The sequence below is a fragment of the Mesoplodon mirus genome (assembly GCF_964341445.2).
Source record: "Mesoplodon mirus genome assembly, chromosome: 4".
NCBI classification, from domain to species: domain Eukaryota; kingdom Metazoa; phylum Chordata; class Mammalia; order Artiodactyla; family Ziphiidae; genus Mesoplodon; species Mesoplodon mirus.
Genome location: NC_138979.1, coordinates 65615682 through 65638238, shown reverse-complemented (window position 1 = coordinate 65638238; position 22557 = coordinate 65615682). Strand labels below are relative to the sequence as shown.

Genomic DNA, 22557 nt, shown 5'->3' with positions numbered 1-22557 from the left:
CATAATAGAAAAAGCCTAGATACTTATGAACAGACTGTTGCTAGAAATATGGACATTAAGGGTGATTCTGGTGAGGTCTCGGAAACGAGGAACATATTATTAGAAAATAGAAAAAAAGGTGAGATTTCTAATAAAATGGCAAAGAACCTGGCTAAACTGTGTTCCAGTATTTTGCGGAAGGTAGAACTAGTGAGCAATGAAATTGGATATTTAGCTGAGAGACTTCTAAATAAAGGGTTAAAGGAACGACTTGTTTCCTCTTGACTGCTTATAGTGAAGTGCAAAGGGAGAAAGAACTGAAGAAGGAATTGTTAAGCAAAAAGGAACCAGGGCTTGAAGATTTAGAAAACTCTCAACCTACTCACAGATTGGGAAGGCCGCGAGGAACCTGCTCAGTGCCTCAGAGGTAGGCTGCCCTGGCAGAGAGTCATGTGAGCAGGGCCCCTACAAAGAGCCAAAGGGGGCTTCCCTGGTGGCGCAGTGGTTGAGAGTCCGCCTGCCGATGCAGGGGACGTGGGTTCGTGCCCTGGTCTGGGAAGATCCCACATGCTGAGGAGCGGCTGGGCCCGTGAGCCATGGCCGCTGAGCCTGCGCGTCCGGAGCCTGTGCCCCGCAACGGGAGAGGCCACAACAGTGAGAGGCCCGCGTACCGCAAAAAAAAAAAAAAAAAAAAAAAAAAGAGCCAAAGGATCAGGGTGCCCAGCAGAGCCGTGGCGGTGATGCTATTATCTCAGTGGGCCTGGAGGGCAGAGTACTGAGTCAAAGAGGATTATCCTTGAGCCTCAATATCTAACGGAATTTGCCTTGCAAGGTTTTGGACTTGCTTGGGACCCATCATCCTTTCCTTCCTTCTGATTTCTCCCTTTTAGAATGGGATTGTGTATCCTATGCTTGTCCACCACTGTATTTTGGAAGCACATAACTTGACTCGTTTCATAGGCTTACAGTTGGAAAGGAAATTTGTCTCAGGATTGAACAGACCTTGAGTTTCACACATATCTCATTTAGATAATATTTATGTCATCTATTGAGACTTTGGACTTTAGACTTCAGAGTTGATGCTAGAATGAGTTAAGACCTTTGGGGCTGTTGGGATGGACTGAACATATTTTGCATGTGTTAAGAACATGAATTTTGGGGGACCAGGAGTAGAATGCTATGGACTGAACTGTGAACCCCCCCAATTCATATGTTGACGTGTTAACCCCCAATGTTACTATATTTAGAGATAGGGCCTACAAAGAGGTAATTAGGGTTAAATGAGATCACAAGGGTGGGGCCTTGATATGGATTAGTGTCCTTATAAGAAGAGACACTAGACAGCCCCCACCCCTTCAGCCATGTGGGGACTTAGGAAGAAGGCAGCCACCTGCAAGGCAGAAAGAGAGCCCTGACTAGAAACTAAATCAGCCGGAACCTTGATCTTGGACTTTCCAGCATTCGGAACTGTGAGAAAATAAATTTATGTTGTTTAAGCCATCCAGTCTTAGTATTTTGTTACGGCTAAGACAACACCCAACGTTAAGATCTTAGTACTCTATCACTGCAGTGGACTTGTTATTTAAGGGGTAGTATCCTTTGGTTTACAAATTGTTAAATTCTAGCACCAACTTCCTTTTGTAACATTTTAAAAGGCCTTTCAGTCTCTTCAACGGACATAGAGAACAGACTTGTGGTTGTGGAGTTGGCAGGGGGTGTGGGGTGTGGGATGTGGGTGGGGGGAGGGAGGGATGGACTGGGAGTTTGGGGTTAGTAGATGCAAACTATTACATATAGAATGGATGGACAAAAAGGTCCTACTGTATAGCACAGGGAACTATATTCAATGTCCTGGGATAAATCATAATGGAAAAGAATATAAAAAAAGAATGTATATATATGTATAACTGAGTCACCTTGTTGTACAGCAGAAATTATCACAACATTGTAAATCAACTATACTTCAATTTAAAAAAAAAGAGAGAGAGAAAGACAGTCATACCTGTTAAGCTACTCTAAATTCCATTAGTACGGAAAGGGATATTTTAAGAAGACAAACAGTAAAAAGTTGTTTGTGTGAGCCAACTGCTGGTCTTTTTTGCTTATCTCTGCAAAGGTAGGGTTCACAGTATGCTAGTAGTTTATTCCTTTAAGGTTGTACTATCAACTGGATCCTTCTACAATGCCTAGAGGGTCTTCAAAGAGACATTTATAGTCACCATTTAGTGCAAAACATCCTTTCCCAAACCTGCCAACAACTCTCAGTATACAACCACTTGCCACCTGTTCTTTGGAGATTGCTTTTGCATCATTACAAGCAAAGAAATCAATACCAAACCATTGATTTGAGAAAGAGACAAGATTGAACAGCAATAATACATAAAGTTAGTCAAGCCCTACTTCTTAGTTGTTTTGAACAACAGATAGTTCAATGCCCCTTTCTGAAATAGGTACTCATCTTGCTTGCACTGGCGATCTTGTAGCAATACAGGCCCAAGATAGATGAGGCCCCGTAACTCCAACCGGTATAACAGCTCTTGAATGCTACACAGAATCTCTAAATGCCTTTTTAGACTCAACAGTAACATATTAACTCGAATCTAGATCCTCTCTCTGCAGTTTACCCCTCAGTTTAATTTAAAAAGTGTGGGCTGGGGCACAGTGTCACTCTGCGACTGTCACCAGAGAGTGAAGTGGCTTAGGTGCTGCAAATGCAGGGAGCAGCCAGCTGAAGGCCTGGTGCAAAAATATATTCTGTCTTGATAGACAGGCAAGACCAATCATTTACCTTATCTATTAATTTACTAAGACACCATCTGGTCTTTCTAAGTCAAATTAACACATACAAGTCCTTTAGATATGTTAATTAGTTTTGAACCAGTGAACAGAATCAGTAAAAAGGGACTATGGGAAGGGAGAACACTACCTTAAGTTTACGCAGAGCTTTATGCTTTTAGAAACTCTTTCACATGCATTATCTTACTTGATCCTAACCTCAATCCCACAAAGTAGATGGATCATTGTTGTAAACATCTGAAAGAGGAGGAAACTGAGGCTCAAAAGATTGTTGTTCTCCTAAAATAATCTAGGGAAGAAGCTAAGGGATAGTGAAAGAAGTGAATACCTATCAGGGGCATTTTGTTCTCTTTTAGCCAAACGGCCCCATAAGATGGGTATCATTATTATTCCTTTCTAAAGCTGAGGAAACTGAGACTTAGAATAGCAACTTGTAACAGGGCTACTAAGTGGTAGAGTCAGGATTTGAACCCAGATCTTTTGGACTTCAAAGTCCATGCTTTATTTATTACATTGATGAAGCCTATGGCTTACTGTTACAGTGAATGTAATTGCTCAAGAATTCTTGATTTTAAGAGTTTTAGCGTTCTTAAAGAACTGGGTTGTCTGGTATGGGTGATATACATTTAAGAAGTTAATATGTGACATAACAGACAAAGTGTAGGCTATGGAGTCAGAGAGATCTGTGTTTAAATCCTAGCTCTACTAATTGCTAGCTGTGTGACCCTAAGTTTTATTCTCCTCATCTGTCAAATGGATAAAAAGATCTTAACCCCATGAAGTCGATGTGAAGATTAAATTATATAACACTAAAAAGTTCCTGGTACATCAACAAATATTGGCTACCTTCCTCTATAAAAATGTTTCTTCAGGACTTCCCTGGTGGCGCAGTGGTTGAGAGTCCGCCTGCCGATGCAGGGGACACAGGTTCGTGCCCCAGTACAGGAAGATCCCACATGCCGCGGAGCGGCTGGGCCCGTGAGCCATGGACGCTGAGCCTGCGCGTCCGGAGCCTGTGCTCCGCAACGGGAGAGGCCACAACAGTGAGAGGCCCGCGTACCGCAAAAAAAAAAAAAAAAAAAAGTTTCTCCAGGAAGCAGAGGAGTTAGAAAGCAGGGACAGACAAGGGTCTCTTATTTGCTAGAGGATAAAGACAGAAGTATAGAGTGGAAGGCACATAACAGACCTCATTTGTACAGGAAATCTTTGCAAACAATCACAGCTCAAGTATTACCTACTTCAAGAAGAATTCTCTGGCATCGAGAGTCTGGGTTAAGGTCCTTCTAAGCTCCCACAGAATTCTGTTTACTTCTATCTTAGCATTCAGTATACTGTGTTATGTCTGTCTCTTTACATATCTGTTTTCTCCTCTAGATAATAAGTTAACCTCTCTTCTATCACAATATCTGGTGTAAGGTAGATGCTCAATAAGTTTTTGCTGAATGGAGGAATGAAGAAAAAAAAATAAAACCAGACCCATCTCAATAACAGTGTGTCGGAGAAGATTAAAATCAGATTTATAAAATTTTCTTACCTTGACTGCATAGTTATTAAGTGGATCTTTTGCATATGAAGCTGTGTAGTAAACTGCATCGCCTGCCTCACAACATGGCTTGTCACTGGTTAGCCTGAAGTCTGACCAGCTGTCCACCCCAAAACGGAGCTGGTCTTTCTGCCCAGCCATGAAGAGGTCTTCACATTTAATAGCCAGTTTCTTCAAGGCATCTGTATGAAGGCTTCGGATTTTACCCACCACTTCTTCACGATTCTCAAGTCCTCGATAAAGTGCTTGTCTCTGTGGCTTCTGGATACTCCGGCCCTGTCTACAAGAGGGACCACGCCGGCTGGACAGGGACTCTGTGCTATTGGAAAATCTATCCTTAATACTGAGAGTGGTTAAGCTGGAGATGCTGTTTGCTGCTGAGGGCACAGGTCTCTCCTTGTGCAAAGGTCTCTCCAAGGAGTCATAAGACTCAATGTCCAGTCCCTTGAGTTCATAACTGATTGAAGAGCCAGCACTGCTGGCATCCCAGTTCGGGTCGATATCATAGGTGGGATTAGCCATGACACAAAGAGTAGTTTCCAGGGATTTTTGGAGGTCTTTGGAGATTGGCTCTGTATTGGCTCTTATGATCATTTTCTTTGGCAGTGGGGGTGGTGTAGGTTGAGAAGCATTAGGTGTTTCTTGGTCTGTTTTCCCACCAAAGGCAATGGCATCATCTAAAGCTCCCTTAGGCTGCCGTGGATGCTTGGGAGGTATCATGGCTGCTCTAGATTGCCCTGTATTGTTTTAAAATAAAGAAAGAAAGGGAAAAAAAAGAATAATTAAGTAAAGTTTTCATTCTTGTTACATAATTGAAACTTAAGCAGAAATAAGGGAGGTGGCTACAAGAATATACAAAGTCAATGCTTTAATCCAAAAATGGTAAAAGAAAACAAAGAACAAATAGCTAAATTTAAAGGTAAGAGTTCAAGACTTGATGGAAGCAACAAATGTGAACAATGTCTCCATATTTCTTTGCCATAGGAACAGGGCAATGGGCTTTGTTTTCAAGAAGGAATTCATATTCTCCACTCCTGGCCCCAAGAGTGCTGTATTCACCACTCTAGAGTACTAACAAGTGACAGACACTCAAATAACTGTACTGTGACAGAACAGAGATGATAGTATTTGTGCATTAAAAAAAATTACTTGGGAGCATTATTAAAAACAATTGGGATTAGCAAATGAGGCCGCTAGACTGGTGCTCAGAAGATACTATTCTATTCTTTTAACTTTGTTCCAAAGTTACATTGTATTGTATACAGCACTTGTCATTCTCCATCCAATACATATGAATACAATTTCATAAACCATGTTATTTCACTTCACTACAGAGATGAATTCCAGCACCACTTAAACTGGTCTATGTATAAGATCCCTGAGACTGTGGTAAGGGGAACCATGTATATGAGCAGTAAACTGCTGTTTCAAATATCATTCACAAACTCTTACATGATTCTGTTTTATTTTGGGGGGCATATAAAAACTGTGATTTGAGAGATGTTACTTTTGAAATTCTCCTACAACAAGCCCTAGTTACAGGACCAGTCATCTTTGTTTCCTTTCTAGAATTTATGCTTAGAAGAAGATAAAACGCATAAGTATGTGATCAATGACACCTTCAGGTCTTACTGTATAATGGGGAAGGAGCATTATTTTTTTAAAGACAGAGAAATATACCATGAAAGTTTAATAAAAGCTATTAAAATCAGTAATGTTATTAAAATGAAATCTCCACTCAATATTTCAGAGTTAGAGCATAATGCTCTGTTATGGGTGGAATTATGTCCTCTCTCCCAAAATATACTGAAGTCCTAACCTCTGGTACCTGTGAATGTGACCTTATTCGGAAATAGAGTCTTTTTAGAGGTAATCAGGTTAAGATGAGATCATTAGGGTGGGCCTCAATCCAATATGGCTGGTGTCCTTATAAGAAGGGGAAAATGTGATATAAAGACAGACACACAGGGAGAACACCATGTGATGACAGAGGCAGAGACTGGAGTAATGCAGTTGCAAGCCAGGGATGCTAAGGATTGATGGCCACCATCAGATGCTAGGAAGAAATAAGGAAGGATTCTACCTAGAATCTCGGAGGGAACATGACCTTGCTAACACCTTAATTCACCTCCAAGCTGCCAGAACTACAGGAGAATAAATTTCTCTTGTTTTAAGCCACCCACTTTGTGGTACTTTGTTATAGCAGCCCTAGGAAACTATGCTCCTACTGATGATTAGACAGAACAGAAGGCATCAGATGGTCTTGAGGATGATAATGAATAAAGATGGTGGCTTGTTTTATTAAAAATCATGTCCTTGTAGCAATGCCAAGGGGAAGCACCATACAAACTGTGATTGTAACAACAATATACTCCATTTCCCACATATGCAACTCTCTTCAGGGACACCCAAGAGTTTACACAAACTATGACAATATATAAGCAAACCTAAGTATGCCCTTTCTCCATCAATGGCATGTAGCAATATTCTTTTACAAGGAACAGAGCTACATTACATATAAATAAGAAATACGAATATATAGACAGCATGAGAATGAGACAGAGAAAGAGTATGAGAATGCTAAACTCTAAGAGGGCCAGGACTTTTGTTTTACTAATTGCTGTATCCTCTATGTCAAAAATCAGGGCCTGTATTTAACTGATGCTTAATAAATATTTCTTGAATGACTAGAGGAATAAATATTTAGGGCTAAAAGAGGCAAAACTGTATAGGTACCTGTAACAAGTAAAGACACTGAATTAATAATTTACAAAATCCCCACAAAGAAAAGTCCAGGACCATATGGCTTTACTGATGAATTCTACCAAACATTTAAAGAAGTATTAAAACCAATCATTCACCAACTCTTCCAAAAAGTAGAAAGGGAGGGAACACTTACCAACTTGAAACCTATGACAGGCCAATATTACCTATATATCAAAACAAGAGAAAGACCTTACAAGAAAACTATAGACTAATATCCCTTATTACTAGGCACAAAAATCCTCACAAAGTACTAGCAAACTGAATCCAGCAACATATGAAAAGGATTACACATCACAACAAATTTGGATTTATCCCAGGAATGCAAGGTTGGTTTAACATCTGAAAATCAATGAATGTAATACACCATGTAAACAAAATAAAGAGTGAAAAAACCTCACATGGTCAGCTCAACAGATGCGGAAAAAGCATTTCAGCAAATCCAATACTTTTCATAATAAAAACACTGAACAAACTGGGAAAAGAAGGGATCATCCTCATCCTGATAAAGGTCACCTATGAAAAACCAAGAGCTAAATCATACTTAATGGCAAAAGACTAGATTTTTCCCCACAAAGATCAGGAACAAGACAATGATTTCCATTCTTGTCACTTCTAGTCTACATTGTACTGGAGGACCTAGCCAGGGAAATCATGAAAGGAAAAGAAATAAAAACGTGCAGATTGGAAAAGAGATAAAATTATCTCTATTCACAGGTGACATAATCTTGTATATAGGAAAGGCTAAGGAATCCACAAAAAAACTATTAGAACTAATATACCATTTCAGCAAGATTGCAGGATATAAGATCAATATAAAAAATCAATTGTAATCTAAACAGACATTTCTCCAAAGAAGATGTACAGATGGCCAGCAAACACATGAAAAGATGCTCAATATCACTAATCATTAGAGAAATGCAAATCAAAACCACAATGAGGTATCACCTCACACCAGTCAGAATGGCCATCATCAAAAAATCTACAGACAATAAATGGAGAGGGTGTGGAGAAAAGGGAACCCTCCTGAACTGTTGGTGGGAATGTAAATTGATACAGCTACTATGGAGAACAGTATGGAGGTTCCTTAAAAAACTAAAAACAGAACTACCATTGACCCAGCAATCCCACTATTGGGCATATACCCTGAGAAAACCATAATTCAAAAAGAGACATGGGGTTTCCCTGGTGGCACAGTGGTTGAGAGTCTGCCTGCTAATGCAGGGGACACGGGTTCGAGCCCTGGTCTGGGAGGATCCCACATGCCGCAGAGCAACTAGGCCCGTGTGCCACAACTACTGAGCCTGCGTCTCTGGAGCCTGTGCTCCACAACAAGATAGGCTGCGATAGTGAGAGGCCCACGCACCGCGATGAAGAGTGGCCCCCGCTTGCCACAACTAGAGACAGCCCTCGCACAGAAACGAAGACCCAGCACAGCAAAAATAAATAGAAAAAAAAAAAAAAGAGAGAGACATGTACCACAATGTTCATTGCAGCACTATTTGCAATAGCCAGGACATGGAAACAACCTAAGTGTCCATCGACAGACGAATGGATAAAGAAGATGTGGTACATATATACAATGGAGTATTACTCAGCCATAAAAAGAAATGAAATTGAGCTATTTGTAATGAGGTGGATGGACCTAGAGTCTGTCATACAGAGTGAAGTAAGTCAGAAAGAGAAAGACAAATACTGTATGCTAACGCATATGTATGGAATACAAACCCCCCCCCCCTACTGATGAACCTAGTGGCAGGGCAGGAATAAAGATGGAGACATAGAGAACGGACTTGAGGACACAGGTGGGGAAGGGGAAGCTGGGACAAAGTGAGAGTAACACTGACATATATACACTACCGAATGTAAAATGGATGGCTAGTGGGAAGCTTCTGCATAGCACAGGGAGATCAACTCAATGCTTTGTGATGACCTAGAGGGGTGGAATAGGGAGGGTGGGAAGGAGGCTCAAGAGGGACGGGATATGGGGAGATATGTATACATATAGCGGATTCACTTTGTTGTACAGTAAACTAACACAACATTGTAAAGCAATTATACTCCAATAAAGATGTGAAAAAAATCAATTGTATTTCTACACGCTGGCAATGAATAATTTAAAAGTTAAATTAAGAAAACAATTCCGTTTACAATATCATCAAAAAGAATAAAGTATTTAGGAAAAAAATTAGGAAATTAAGTGTAAGACTTGTACATGGAAAACTACCAAACACTGATGAAGGACATTAAAAATCTAAATAAATGAAAAGACATCTTATGTTCATGGATTAGACTTAATAGATTCAGATGGAAATATTCTCCAAATTGATCTAAAAATTTAATGTAATCCCCATCAAAATCCCAGCTGGCCTTCTTGCAGAAATTGACAGGATGATCCTAAAATTCATATGGAAACACAAAGGATCAAGAGTAGGCCTCCCTGCCCAAATCTTGAAAAAGAGAACAGTAGAAGAACCCACATTTCCCGACTTCAAAACTTACTTCACAACTACAGTAATCAAGACTGTCGGGTACTGGCATAAGAATAGAAATACAGATGAATGGAATAGAATTGAGAGTCCAGAAATAAACTCATATTTATGGTCAACTGATTTTCAACAAGGATGCCAAGATAATTCAATGGGGAAAGAGAAGTCTTTTCAACAAATGGTGCTGGGACAACTTGGTATCCACATGCAAAAGAATGAAGTTGAACCCCTGCGTCATAGTATACCCCAAAATTAACTCAAAATGTATGGAAGATCTAAATGTTAAGAGCTAAATCTATAAAACTCCTGGAAGAAAACATAGGAATAAATTTTTTCGACCTTGGGTCAGGCAATGATTACTTAAATATAACACCTAAAGCAACAAAAGAAAAGCAACAAGAGAAAAAAATAAATTGGAATTCATAAAAATGAAAAACTTTTGTGCTTCAAAGGTTAACTTCAAGAAAGTGAAAAGATAGCCCTTAGAATGGGAGAGAATATGTGTAAGTTATATATCTGATAGGAGATTTGTATCTAGAATTTATAAATAACTCTTACAATGAAAATATAAATAACCCATTAAAAGTGGGTAAAGGATTTGCATAGACATTTCTCCAAAGAAGATATACAAATGGCCAATAAGCACATGTAAAGATATCTGCTCAGCATTTCTCACTAGGTAAATGCAAACTAAAACCACAAGACATCACTTCACATCCACAAAGCTGGCTTCAATTAAATAGATGAGCAAGTATTAGTAAAGATATGGAGAAATTCAAACCCTCATATATTGCTAGTGGGAATCTAAAAGGGTGCCACCACCTTGGAAAACAGTTTGGTAGTTACTCAAAAAATAAAACACAGAGTTACCACATGACCCAGCATTTCTAATCCTAGGGATATATCCGAGAGAAATGAAAACATATGTTCACACAAAAACTTGTACTCAAATGTTCACAGCAACACTTGAGTAGAAGTACAAGATAAAAGCCCAAAAGTGGAAATAACTCAAACGTCCATCAACTGATGATGAATGGATAAACAAAAGGTAGCACAGCCACACAACAGAATATTATTCAGCCATAAAAAGAAATGAAGTACTGATATGTGCTACAACCTGTATGAACCTTGGAAACATTATGCTAAGTGAGAGAAGCCAGTAGTAAAAAAACCACATATCGTATGAATCCACTTATATGAAATGTCTAGAAATACACAAATTCATAGAGACAGACAGTAGATTAGTGGTTGCCATGGCTCGGGGGAAGGGAGAATGGAAACAGAGAGTGATTGTTAATGGGTTTCTGTTTCGGGTGATGAAAATGTTCTGGAATTAGATACTGGTAGTGGTTGTAAAATTCTGTTAGTATACTAAAACTCATTGAATTGCACACTCAAAAAGGGTGAATTTTATGGTACATAAATTATATCTAAATAAAGCAAATCAACAATCCATTTTTAGAAACCACCATAAATTCAGTTTTCAGTCATATCTTCCCATTTTTCTGTGCTCTTAACAATACGAAGGATGTAGGGGCTTGGCATTTACTGAACTCTTCCTGTGATGGTGAGGCCTCCCTCCCAGTGCTGCCCCAGCCCTACTTTGCCTCAGCTAATGTGAGAAGTCAGAAGCACAGTTTATTTACAAGATGACAGAAATATGCTTTGTAACAAATCTTCATTTTCCATTTGCTGACCCAGACAGTGGAAAAGGTTAGAAGTAGTGAACTGCACCAGCACCTTATCTTCCTGTCCTGACTACTGTGGCAGTGTCCTGTTACCACTGTCTCCAGTTTTGCCTTCCTCACCACACTAGCCATTAGAGACTTTATTCAAACACCAAAGCTGATCATGGCACTCCTCTACTTCAAAAATTCCGTCCTTGAGAATTTGGACTTGATCCCGAGGATGGAGTTTTCTTTGCTTCAGCACAGAAAGCAAGGCTTTTATGACCTTGCGCTGGTTGTTCTGTTTCTCTCATAGCATTTCCCCGTGTGTCATAAGTTGGGGCTACCAAACTGCTTGTGGTTTCTCCAGCACTCTTGGCTACTTCATGTTGTGTCTGTGTTCATGTTGACCCTCTTTCAGGAATGATTTCCCTCTCCTCTCATCTTTAAACATTCTGCCTCTGAGGAATGTTTCTTACTCCACTTCGCGAAACTGACCTCTCCTTCCTTGGGACCACAGATACATTCTGTGAACATTTCTAAGTACTTAGAATACTTGACTTGTGTCCCTGTCTGAATTCCCCATGGGTTTGTTCATTGAGGACAGAGACCTGTCTCATTTGTACACCCATGACAAAGCAAAGAGTCTGGCTGAGGGGGAAATGGAAGGAAGAAAGGAATTAACAGAAAAACTAGAAAAAGGAACCTATTCTCACTCCTTCCAATGTGGACCTTAGGAGAATCTTTATGGGATGGTCATTTTCTTTCCATTTTTCTAAATCAGAACAAACGAAAACAATCATGGACACAGAAGGAATGGAGGATTCCAAAAGTGCTTTTCTTTTCTTTTAAATGACCTCAGAACTGACAGGTGAGACAAGGTCTATCATCAGCAGCAGCTCTTTAGCGCTTATCAGAGGAGGTAGAAGAGGGCTGATCATGCCACTTTCCACCACCTTCAGAATAAAGTCCAAACTCCTCAGGAAGTTGGTCAAGGCTGTCAGCTTTATCTACCACTATTTCTCATCAACCCTCCCACAAGAATCACTCAATTCCTGTTCTTTTAATATGCTCCATGTTTTTATTTTTACATCTCTACCTTAGTAAAGGTGTTCTGTCCTAAGCCCAGCTCAAATAACCCTTTTCTACTGAAGCCCTCCCTCCTCTCTAATCCCCACCTCCAAACTGGGAGCCATCCCTTCTTCCTCTGTGTTCTCTTACCACTTTTCACTCTATGATAGCATTTTTAGCCTTTTATAATGTGTGTATGTTTTTTGTTTGTTTGTTTGTTTGTTTACATTTCCTCAGAAATTCTGGCACGGTGTGAGAAACGCAGCAAGTGTGCAGGAAACAGCTGCCAGACTGAAGGACAGAGTGTCAGCAGAGTTGGTCATCATTCCAAAATGAAAATGGACAGCCAAGGCAGCAAGGAGGTAAAGACAATTAACAGTGGTTTCTCTCCCTAAACAGTGGGATATGATCTCCTGGGAGCTAAGATTTCCACATGGGAATAAGAAATGTTTGCGTTCCGAATGAAACCATGAACATTCTACAGCCCACGCAAGTAGGTCAAGCCATTCGCCCAAGTCTAAATGCGTCCTGTGTTTTTTAATTTTTTTCTTCTGAGAAGGACAAGTTCTCCTAACTGAATTCCAATCATCTGGGTCAACATTTTAAAAGCTTGGTATCTTAGCTGTTTTTATTTTAAACTTTTAATCCTGTACATTCTTCTCAAGCCTCCGGGACCAGACACTAAGCTCAGCTTTCAGCAGGCCTGATATAACATCACATACTCTACATTTTTGTGGCATGCCAGCTCTCTAAACAGAAAGAAAAATAGATTGTGTTCTAAACCTTGCCTTATAGACTAAAAAGTTCTTTTGGACAAATATATTTGACTAAACCACACTCAATCTTTCCTTTCCTTTCTTTCTGAGTTTCTAAACTCTATCTTTATACTTTCTCTTCACTTAAAAATGTCTTCAGACTGACAAATAAGGTCTTATATCACATTCTGAAAAGCAAATGATGAAAGATGGATTAAAAGGGAATAATTTAATGACACTACTTCAAAGAAGCAAAAAGGTGTTTAAAACTCCTCAGGAAGGAAGATTATTGATATAGGCTCTAAAAACTTACACAATTGGTATAATAAATAGAAAGGAAATAAGAAAAATATTATCTCTAAAGATCAACATTTTAAAGATGATTACACAGTAAAAAAATCAAAATAATAATTACATCACTATAGACATCTGCTGGAAGGTACTATCATTTGAAGACACACTCAGGACAAATCACAGCAAATGTTTGCTTAAGACCTGACGATCACTACAATCTTAGGGTGCTAGGAATTAAAGGCACTTAAGGATGACCCATTTAGACAGGAGCAGTATGTTAATGAGTACAATTAGCCCTTTATTCTAGTAAGACAGGAATGTCATGGTCTCCTGGTCCGTCTCCCTGCCTCCAGTCATTCTGTAGGTAGCTTCCAGAATGATCTTAAAAAAATCCTGATCATGTCCCTCTATCCAAAATTCTTCAGTGGCTCTCCATTTCCTACAGGTAAAAGATACACTCATTGTGATACATACATACCATTTATGATCTGGCCTTGCTTTTCCACTCTGCCCCATTTTGCCAACTCTGCCTCTTTCACTCTGCACTTAAGCTACCTTTAATTAATTACTGGGAGTTAACTGAACATTCATTTTTCTATCAAGCTTCAGGCCTTTGTACATACTCTTCCCTCTACCTGGAATGTTCTCCCTTGCTTGTCAATCTGGCAAACAACTACTCTTCTTTCAAACTTGAAAACTTAGTGACCCTCTCCAAGACTCCTCCAGGCAGGGGCTTTTATTGAACCTTTAAATACCTGCATCACAGCAACTATCACATGAGCTCCTAAGAGTCCAGCCCCCATGGCTGTCTTTCCCAAAGAGCAGAAGTCCTTGAAGATAGCACCAGTATTCCCAGTGCCTAGCCTGGTTCCCAGGAGACAGCTGGCACTCAACAAATGAAAGTGTTAAAGCCAAAATAAATGGAATATATTTTTCTATTTAAATTGTAATTTCAATATTCATCCTTAATCTTTCCCCAGGGCTCATGACAAGTAACACAGATGAGAATGGGAAGGGAGAGGACAACAGAAGATATGATCATCACCAAACTGGGAAAGATGCACTGGAGTTTATAAATATAGATGCCACACAGCACACTGTGCCAGCCTTGTCAAATAAGTAGGCCTCTCCTTGGCTGCCCCCAGCACTCACTGTATCATCCCCTGGCAATGGGCATCAGCAACTTAGGAGGAAGGGTCCTAATCTATCTGGGCATTATTACTGTGCTAGGTCCCACCACAGTTAAATGTAAGCACCAACTGGCAGACCACAGGGGACATCAAGATCATGCCAAATGATAAAACAAAGCTTTAAGACCACTTCAGGTTCAGGCTTAGCCTCAAATAAAGAGATACACGGACCACTTTAAAGAATGTCAGTGGTGTAGCAGCTGACAGACTCAATTTTTAAAGATCTCATTAATGAGAACCTCTTCAAGAACAGAGATTATTTATTTGGGGGTAAGTTATCTATGTAATTTGAATATTGCACTCTGCCAACAAATTCCAGTGCATGGGAAACTATTTTTAAATGTGAATGCAGCTAACTTAAAAGATAGGAACACAGTCTATAGTTTCTTTTTAAATAGAGATAATTACATTTTTAGGAAGTACAACAAATGCACAAACAAATGTTCAGAGCTGTCACTCTCACTTTTTTGTTAAACATCCAGATAATCTAAAAATGTGCAATTCTTTCATCTTTGGTTCAAATAGTTAACTTTGCATTGTGTGGCATAATGTCTGGCCCATAGAATTGTTATTCCTCAATAATTATTTGTTGAGTAAATGAATGAATGGTAATATACTCTTCAGAATGATTTTTTTTAAAGCTGCCATTTATGATGACATTACTCCATAATTACTACCATCAAGGCTGGCAATGTAATGACATTCCTTTAAGTTTATTCTTTAAAATTTAACACTGATGGTCAATACATTGTCAAAGGAAGTTCTGGAGATAGAAGACTTTCAGGTGTTTTCTTTCAGTGTTTGAACAGTGCAGACTTAAGGAGATGCTCTAGGTAAGTAAGATGAGAAATGTGGACAGTTTCATGTGGAAAGGAAACTGAGGTATGGCTTACATAATTCCTTAATTAGGAAACCCCTGATTAAGTCTCATTTTAGAAAAAAAAAGCCAGCTGATAAATGGAACACACAAACTACGACTTGAAATTTTCCTGTATGAACTTTCCTCAGGAGAGCTCCGTTTCCCTAACCCGAAACTTACATAGTCAAATGCTAAGTCATTTTTGGCATATTCATCCAAACATGTTTTCAGCACCTTCTGTGTGTTTTAGATAATGTGCTAGGTTGTAGGCACAAAGAAAGAGGAACAAGCCAAAATTCTATCCAGTAAAGGGAGACTAGATAGATCTTTCTAAAAAGTAACGTCTAGAGTACTCAGTTAAAAAGTGAGTGAAGGAGAGCTAAAGTCACCAACTAATTTCCAACAGAGTAGAAGTCATTACAAGATCCTGATTTCAGCAGGCTGATAAAGTTGTCAGGTGTGCCACATAAAAATCTAGCGATATTTCTTCTAGACATTTTGAGACAGACATAAGAAACGTGGGGAAATGTTGAAGGTCTGATTAAAAAAACTTTCTATCACTTCTTTAGGAAATCATTTTGGTGGCAGATACCCTGCTAAATTCAGTTTCGGGTGTATTAAAGTGTTATAGATCAGAGTTTGTTCAGTGATCACATATCACCATCACCCAGAGGAAAACCATCACTCTATAAGGGGCAACCTTCCTAAGCAGTTGTCAAGCACATAAAAACCAATAACGATTTTGGTGCCCACAGAAGACAATACAAATCCCCCAAATAACCAATTCTTTAAAGCAGTGTTGTCCAACAGAACTTTCTGTGATGACAGAAATGTTCTGTATCTGCATGTTGAATACAGTAGCTATTAGCCACATGTGGCTATTGAGCACTTGAAATGTTGCTAGTGAGACTGAAGAACTGAATTTTTATTTACATTTTAATGAATTTAAATAGCCAGATGTGGCTAGTGGCTACCATACTGTATACTGTAGCTCTAAAATCTATAATTAATTGTTATAAACAAAATAAAGTTTGCTTTATTTATGTTAAGGACAAGAAAAAAGGCAGCTGAATTAACCCTGGAGAGGGATCTCTAAGGTGAAAAAAAAATGGATGGTTTGCATAAGTCGGTAGCTTTTTGTGGGAATGGTTGAATCACAACAGCTCTTGTTATACCATAGCAGAGAAAGGAAGCTGTCTCAAAGGTAGAGGTCTAAGGGGAGATTCTGACGTATGGTAATCAAGGCCCATTCCAATCCAGTTTTTTTTTTTTTTTTTTGACTAATTAGTTTTCAGAACTATCTAAGAAACATGGGAACTACAAAGCAAATGCAAACCATGTCCCTTTGTTTTGCTATAACTAGCAGACTTTGGGGAACTGGGTCTGTCGCAGTACTTCGCTGTTATTTGTTATCTCTCCTCTGGTCCCTGTTGGCCACCTTGGTGTCCTGTCTCCTCTATCGTGTTTCACTCTCTCAGTCATCAGTTGTATAGGCAGCCCACAACTTTTTGGATTTTGTTGCTCTGCTTATTCAACATTTCTAATAAACGTTTAAAATTATTTCTGCTTTATGCTACATTTTCTGGCTAGCACATCAAACATATTGAAAAAAGAGAGCAACAGTATATTTTGGTGTAGAAATAAAGGAACTTCAATGATTAAGCACTTCTATGTATCAAGTACTTCTTTTGCCATCAGCCCTACAAAGCAGATGCTACTATTCCCTCATGTCAGATGAGGAAACTGAAGCTCAGAGATGGTAAATAACTGACCCACAATCATGTAGGTGGGCAGTGATACAGCTGTCATATAAACCTAAACCTGTCTGATCTCCCAAACCTACGTTTTTTTCCTACTATATAACACTGCTTCCTAAGCCCACTTCACGATGCAATTTTCAGAAATAAATTCCACAGCAAAAATTATGGTAATCCTTAACTTCCCTCCTTCAGTTTCTTCCATCAGTCCATCCATCCTCTGACTCATTTTTTTTTAAAAAGAAGAAGAAATTAGGAAAGAAAATGAAAAAGAAATATGTAACATATGTTTGTGGAATGGTTCTAGAATATTTAAAAGGATCTGAAGCTATTATATTAGGTTTTGTTTCCTTTTGGTCTTAAAACACAATTTTTTTTTTCAAAGCTACCAGGGCATTAAATTATAAGAAATTACTCCAAGGGATAGTTTAAAACTTCATGCAAAAGATTTATTGAAAATATTAAAAAAGGTAAGTTCCAAATGCCACCTGGAATACTTGTTCCATTAGGAAAAATAACAACAACAAAACAAAAAATTAAAAAAAACAAAAGAAACACCTATCAGTTTGTAGAACTGATGGAGCCAACCCTATCTATTACTCAGTTATTATTTTACTCACATAGTAAAACCGTTCCAAAGAAGCAACTAACCACGTATCATATCCTATGGAGTCAAGTTATCACCACTTAAGCACTTAAGGAAAGTTAGGCAACATTTTATGAGTATCACATACTTTTAAAAGTAAAGCAATAGGTAGAAAGAAAGCTATTTTTCTGATGGGGCATCTGTAACTTGGTATTTTTGTACTCTAAGAAATCATAATCTTTTAAAAAAAAGTCTTAAATTTTGTGTCTCAAAGTAGATGACTTAAAAAAAAAAAGGGGAGACAGCTGCAGCCCTTCAGTATCTTCTAAGAATTTAGTGGTTGCCATCATTATAGTCTAGTAATATAGACCAACTGGGTTCCAATCTTGGTTCAGTTCTTACAGGTTCTGTGACTCTGGGCACGGCACTCTGATGTACTTTCCTCATCTGAAAAATGGGGATAATAATTCCTAAGGTTGTTGTGAGGATTAAATGAGTTAATATATGTAAGGCACTAGGCATATTCATGAAAGCAATGCTCTATTTTTTTCTAACAATCTACATAACTGAGACGATAATAAGATAAAATAGTTAACTTTAACTGATGTGGGCAAATGGATATTTTTAAAGAAAAGATGCCATAAGATAACATACAATCAGTAAAAATTTGTATATATTTTACTGAGGATGTCATGAAAGAAATTTCAGTGCAGTAAGAATGTCTGAAATATAATTCCTGATATGTTTGCTATCTGAGGACATATACTAAATAAAAAAATAAAATTTTCATCTCATAATATGTCTCATAAAATGTAAAAGAATGGAAAAAGTTCAATAAACCGCTTGACTATAAAATCTATTCCAACTGGAAAATGGTATCCAAGATGGTTGCTTGGGTAAACTGCAAGAGTTTACTTTCCCCTACCCACAAACCACAGAAGGCTTCAGGAACTTAGAATGGAAGTCTTCTCCTTATGGAATGTATTTTCAACTGTATGTGGGTTGTTATGATTGAGTTTCCCAAAAGGACATAGTAGAGCATTTCTCCAATAGTTTTACCTAACCTTTTGGTCCTCTTAAGGATGCCCTTATTTCCAAGTACACTAGCTGATCTTAGAATGATTTATCCTTACAATAACCTGACAGAGGAAAAAGACAAAGAAAGGAGGTGAGACACTAGGTAGAAGAATGCTTTGATATTATATGCCACTGGTTTCCAGACAGATGTGAGAATTGGTCAGTGGTCCATAAGAATCTTACTCGTGCTACGCATGTGGCAGTGCAGCTCATGTTACTCATCTCTCTCTTGACTTCATGGGAGAAGAGCACTAAGAAATCCTTGTCCAGCCCCAAGCTTTGCTTTTCAGAAGGAAACTCGGTGACACTCGAGGGAGAGAGAGATCAGAAGTCACTGGGCAGTCAAGGAAGAAGAGTGAAGATGATTTCAAAATTGAATAATCTTTGCATTGATAAGTACATTAGAGATAATTTAGTTCAACCCTCTGTGTAGTGCAGGATTCGCCTTCACAGCATCTCTGAGAGATGATCCCTCAGGCTCTGCCTAAACACCTCCAATAACTGGGATCTTCCCTCCTCAAATCTGCTAGCTCCAAGCCAGAAATCTGGGATATATTATAGATTCTTTTTTTTTTTTTTAACATCTTTATTGGAGTATAATTGCTTTACAATGGTGTGTTAGTTTCTGCTTTATAACAAAGTGAATCAGTTATACATATACATATGTTCCCATATCTCTTCCCTCTTGCGTCTCCCTCCCCCCACCCTCCCTATTATTATAGATTCTTTACATCATTCATATCCAATTAACCACTGAGGTATTTTACCTCACAAATCTCTCTTAAATCTGTTCACTGTTCCCCTTCCCCACTATCTTAGTTGAGGTCTTTCTTTCTCATCCCTTTATGTGGTTCTGCAATAGTATCCAACTACCAGATTTCCTGTTACCAAATAATTTGCCTCTAATTCATCCTCACATGGCAGCCTGCAGTGGACATTCTAAAACACAAATCTTTTTTTAGATTTTCTTTTTTTTGATGTGGACCATATCGAATTTATTACGATATTGCTTCTGTTTTATGTTTTGGATTTTTGGTCACGAGGCATGTGGGATCTTAGCTCCCTGACCGGGATCGAACCCACACCCCCTGCACTGGAAGGTGAAGTCTTTTTTTTTTTTTTAATAAATTTATTTATTTGTTTATGGCTGCATTGGGTCTTGGTTGCTGCTCGTGGGCTTTCTCTAGTTGCAGTGAGCGGGGGCTACTCTTAGTTGTGGTGCGTGGGCTTCTCATTGAGGTGGCTTCTCTTGTTGAGGAGCACGGGCTTTAGGCATGCAGGCTTCGGTAGTTGTGGCTCGTGGACTCTAGAGCTCAGGCTCAGTAGCTGTGGCGCACCAGCTTAGTTGTTCTGCGGCAGGTGGGATCTTCCCGGACCAGGGCTTGAACCCATGTCCCCTGCATTGGCAGGTGGATTTTTAACCACTGTGCCATCAGGGAGGTCCTGGAAGGTGAAGTCTTAACCACTGGACTTCCAGGGAAGTCCCTAAAACACAAATCTAATCATATCATTCCTCTGCTTAAAACCCTTTACCCTTTAGTGGTTCACTACCACAAACAGCAAAAAAAATCTAAGGTTTCAGCATGAAATGCATGATCTTGTCTAACTCTCCAGGGCACACCTCAGCAACACTAAATGGTTGTGTTATCCACACGTATCAAGCCATTTCGCATCTCCATACTTTTTGCTCATGTGTTGCCTCTTCTTTGCTCATGTTGTTACACTTCTTTCCCTCTGTCAACCAGCTAAACAAGTTCAGAAATTATCTCCAGGAAGGCATCTTTCTTTCTTTTTAAAAAAATTTTAATTTTATTTAATTAATTAATTTTTTTGTGTGTGGCTGCATCGTGCAGCATGCGGGATCTTAGTTCCCTGACCAGGGATCGAACCCACGCCCTCTGCAGTGGCAGCGTGGAGTCTTAACCACTGGACTGCCAGGGAAGTCCCCTGGAAGGCATCTTTTGACACCCTTCCCTGTGTAATATAAAAATATTCTGTGTGGGGAATTCCCTGGCAGTCCATTGGTTGAGACTCTGCGCTTTCACTGCTGCGGGCCCAGGTTCAATCCCTGGTCGGGGAACTAGGATCCCGCTAGCTGCATGGCACGGCCAAAAAAATTCCGTGTGTATTCTCTATCACTGCACTCATCATATTATACTGAAATCATTAACTAGTTCATCTCTTTCCCTCCAGGTGAGTCTCTCAAGGCAGGGACTATGTCAGAATCCTAGCACATGGCACAGGACTCATGGTAACAGGTGTTTAATATATGCCTAGTACAAATTAAATACAGGACTTTTTCTGATGTGAGTTAAAATTTATAACTCCAATTTCCAACTTTTGCCCCATGGAACAATAAAAACCATCTTTCCAGGGAAATAAGCATTAGGCTGGTACATAAAAAGACAAACTTTAAATACTCTTTACGTGACATTTGCACTTACCTAAGTTGCTGTATGTCGCACTACAGGGATTCGGGTCCATAGGACCTGAAATGTCTCCCTTTTCCTCTTCCCTTTCCAGTTCAGGCAGCGGCAATGCCGGTGTGACTGAAGTACAGCCCCCACCATCTTGCTTCACAACAACAGTGCTTGGATCCCGAGGAGAAAAATCCTCTGTCTCTTCATGGGTCACATGACTGAAACAAATCAGACCACCATCACACTGGCATTCAAAGGATTTTGCTAAAATTTAGATTTATGGAAGGCACATATTGCCATAAATGTAAATAACTGGCCCTATAGTCACAGCAATGGGTCATAAACCCCAACATACTTGTCTGAATATAAGGCAGTCTTTCATGCAGGCGGATACTTCTATCATATATATATTGGGATACTTGATACATACTTGATTCATACATATTGAGAATTCAGTTTGGTACAGGAGCTATAGTAGGCTCAGAGGGAAGTTTGAGAATAACAGGTAAGGAGTGGAACTTTTTTTTTAGGTAGTAGGGGTAGAGGGAACTGAATGCTTACCTAGTTAAAGACTAATACACTAAAGTATTTAAGAAAGTATTTAGCATATTTACTATATTTACCATACTATAGTACAGTCATCCCTTGGTATCTGAAGGGTGCCGGTTCTAGGACCACCCACAGGATACCAAAATCCACAGATGCTCGAGTCCCTTATATAAAATGGCTGTAGCACTTGCATATAACCTACACACATCCTCCCATATACTTTAAATCATCTCTAGATTACTTATAATACCCAATACAATGTAAATGCTATGGAAATAGCTGTAAATACAATGTTAATGCTATGTAAGCAGTTGCCGGTGCACTGCGAATTCAATTTTTGCTTTTTGGAACTTTCTGGAATTTTTTTTCCCATAATATTTTTAATCCATGGTTGGTTGAATCTGCAGATGTGGAACTCGCAAATAAAAAGGGTGAACTGTGCTATAATACTATAATAAATATGAAATACTTTACAGTATTTACTGTATTTAGTATATAGTATTTACTACACACTAAAGTATTTACAAAACTATTTAGTAAAGGATCAGGAGTAAAGTTGAGATTTGAAAAAGGAAGTAAAGGAATTATTTTAGGTAAACTGAGGCCTGGAAGTCTTGTTGCTAGGAGCATAGTGAAGCATCAACCTTTGCCTGTATGCATGCAGCAGGCAAGGCAAATGGAAAAGAAAGTTCTGACCTCTAGTTAATCTCATCTATTAAAATGAATCTGAAGCATCCCATTGGCCACATACCAGAGGATGGT

At 39.0% G+C, this 22557-nt stretch overlaps 1 protein-coding gene across 10 annotated transcripts in view; it reads right to left on the bottom strand.

Moving 5' to 3' along the window:
• The window catches only part of PEAK1 (pseudopodium enriched atypical kinase 1), a 306121-nt gene that overhangs the window by 18146 nt on the left and 265418 nt on the right, over positions 1–22557 (bottom strand). For 9 of the 10 annotated variants that reach the window (XM_082617339.1, XM_082617336.1, XM_082617334.1 and 6 more), the window contains 2 exons: positions 21271–21464; positions 4310–5055 (listed from right to left, as the gene is read on the bottom strand). In XM_082617339.1, coding sequence (XP_082473465.1) covers positions 4310–5055; positions 21271–21464 — 940 coding nt within the window. Of the gene's footprint in view, positions 1–4309; positions 5056–21270; positions 21465–22557 lie in introns of those variants that run through there. The other variant, XM_082617335.1, reaches the window with a different exon arrangement.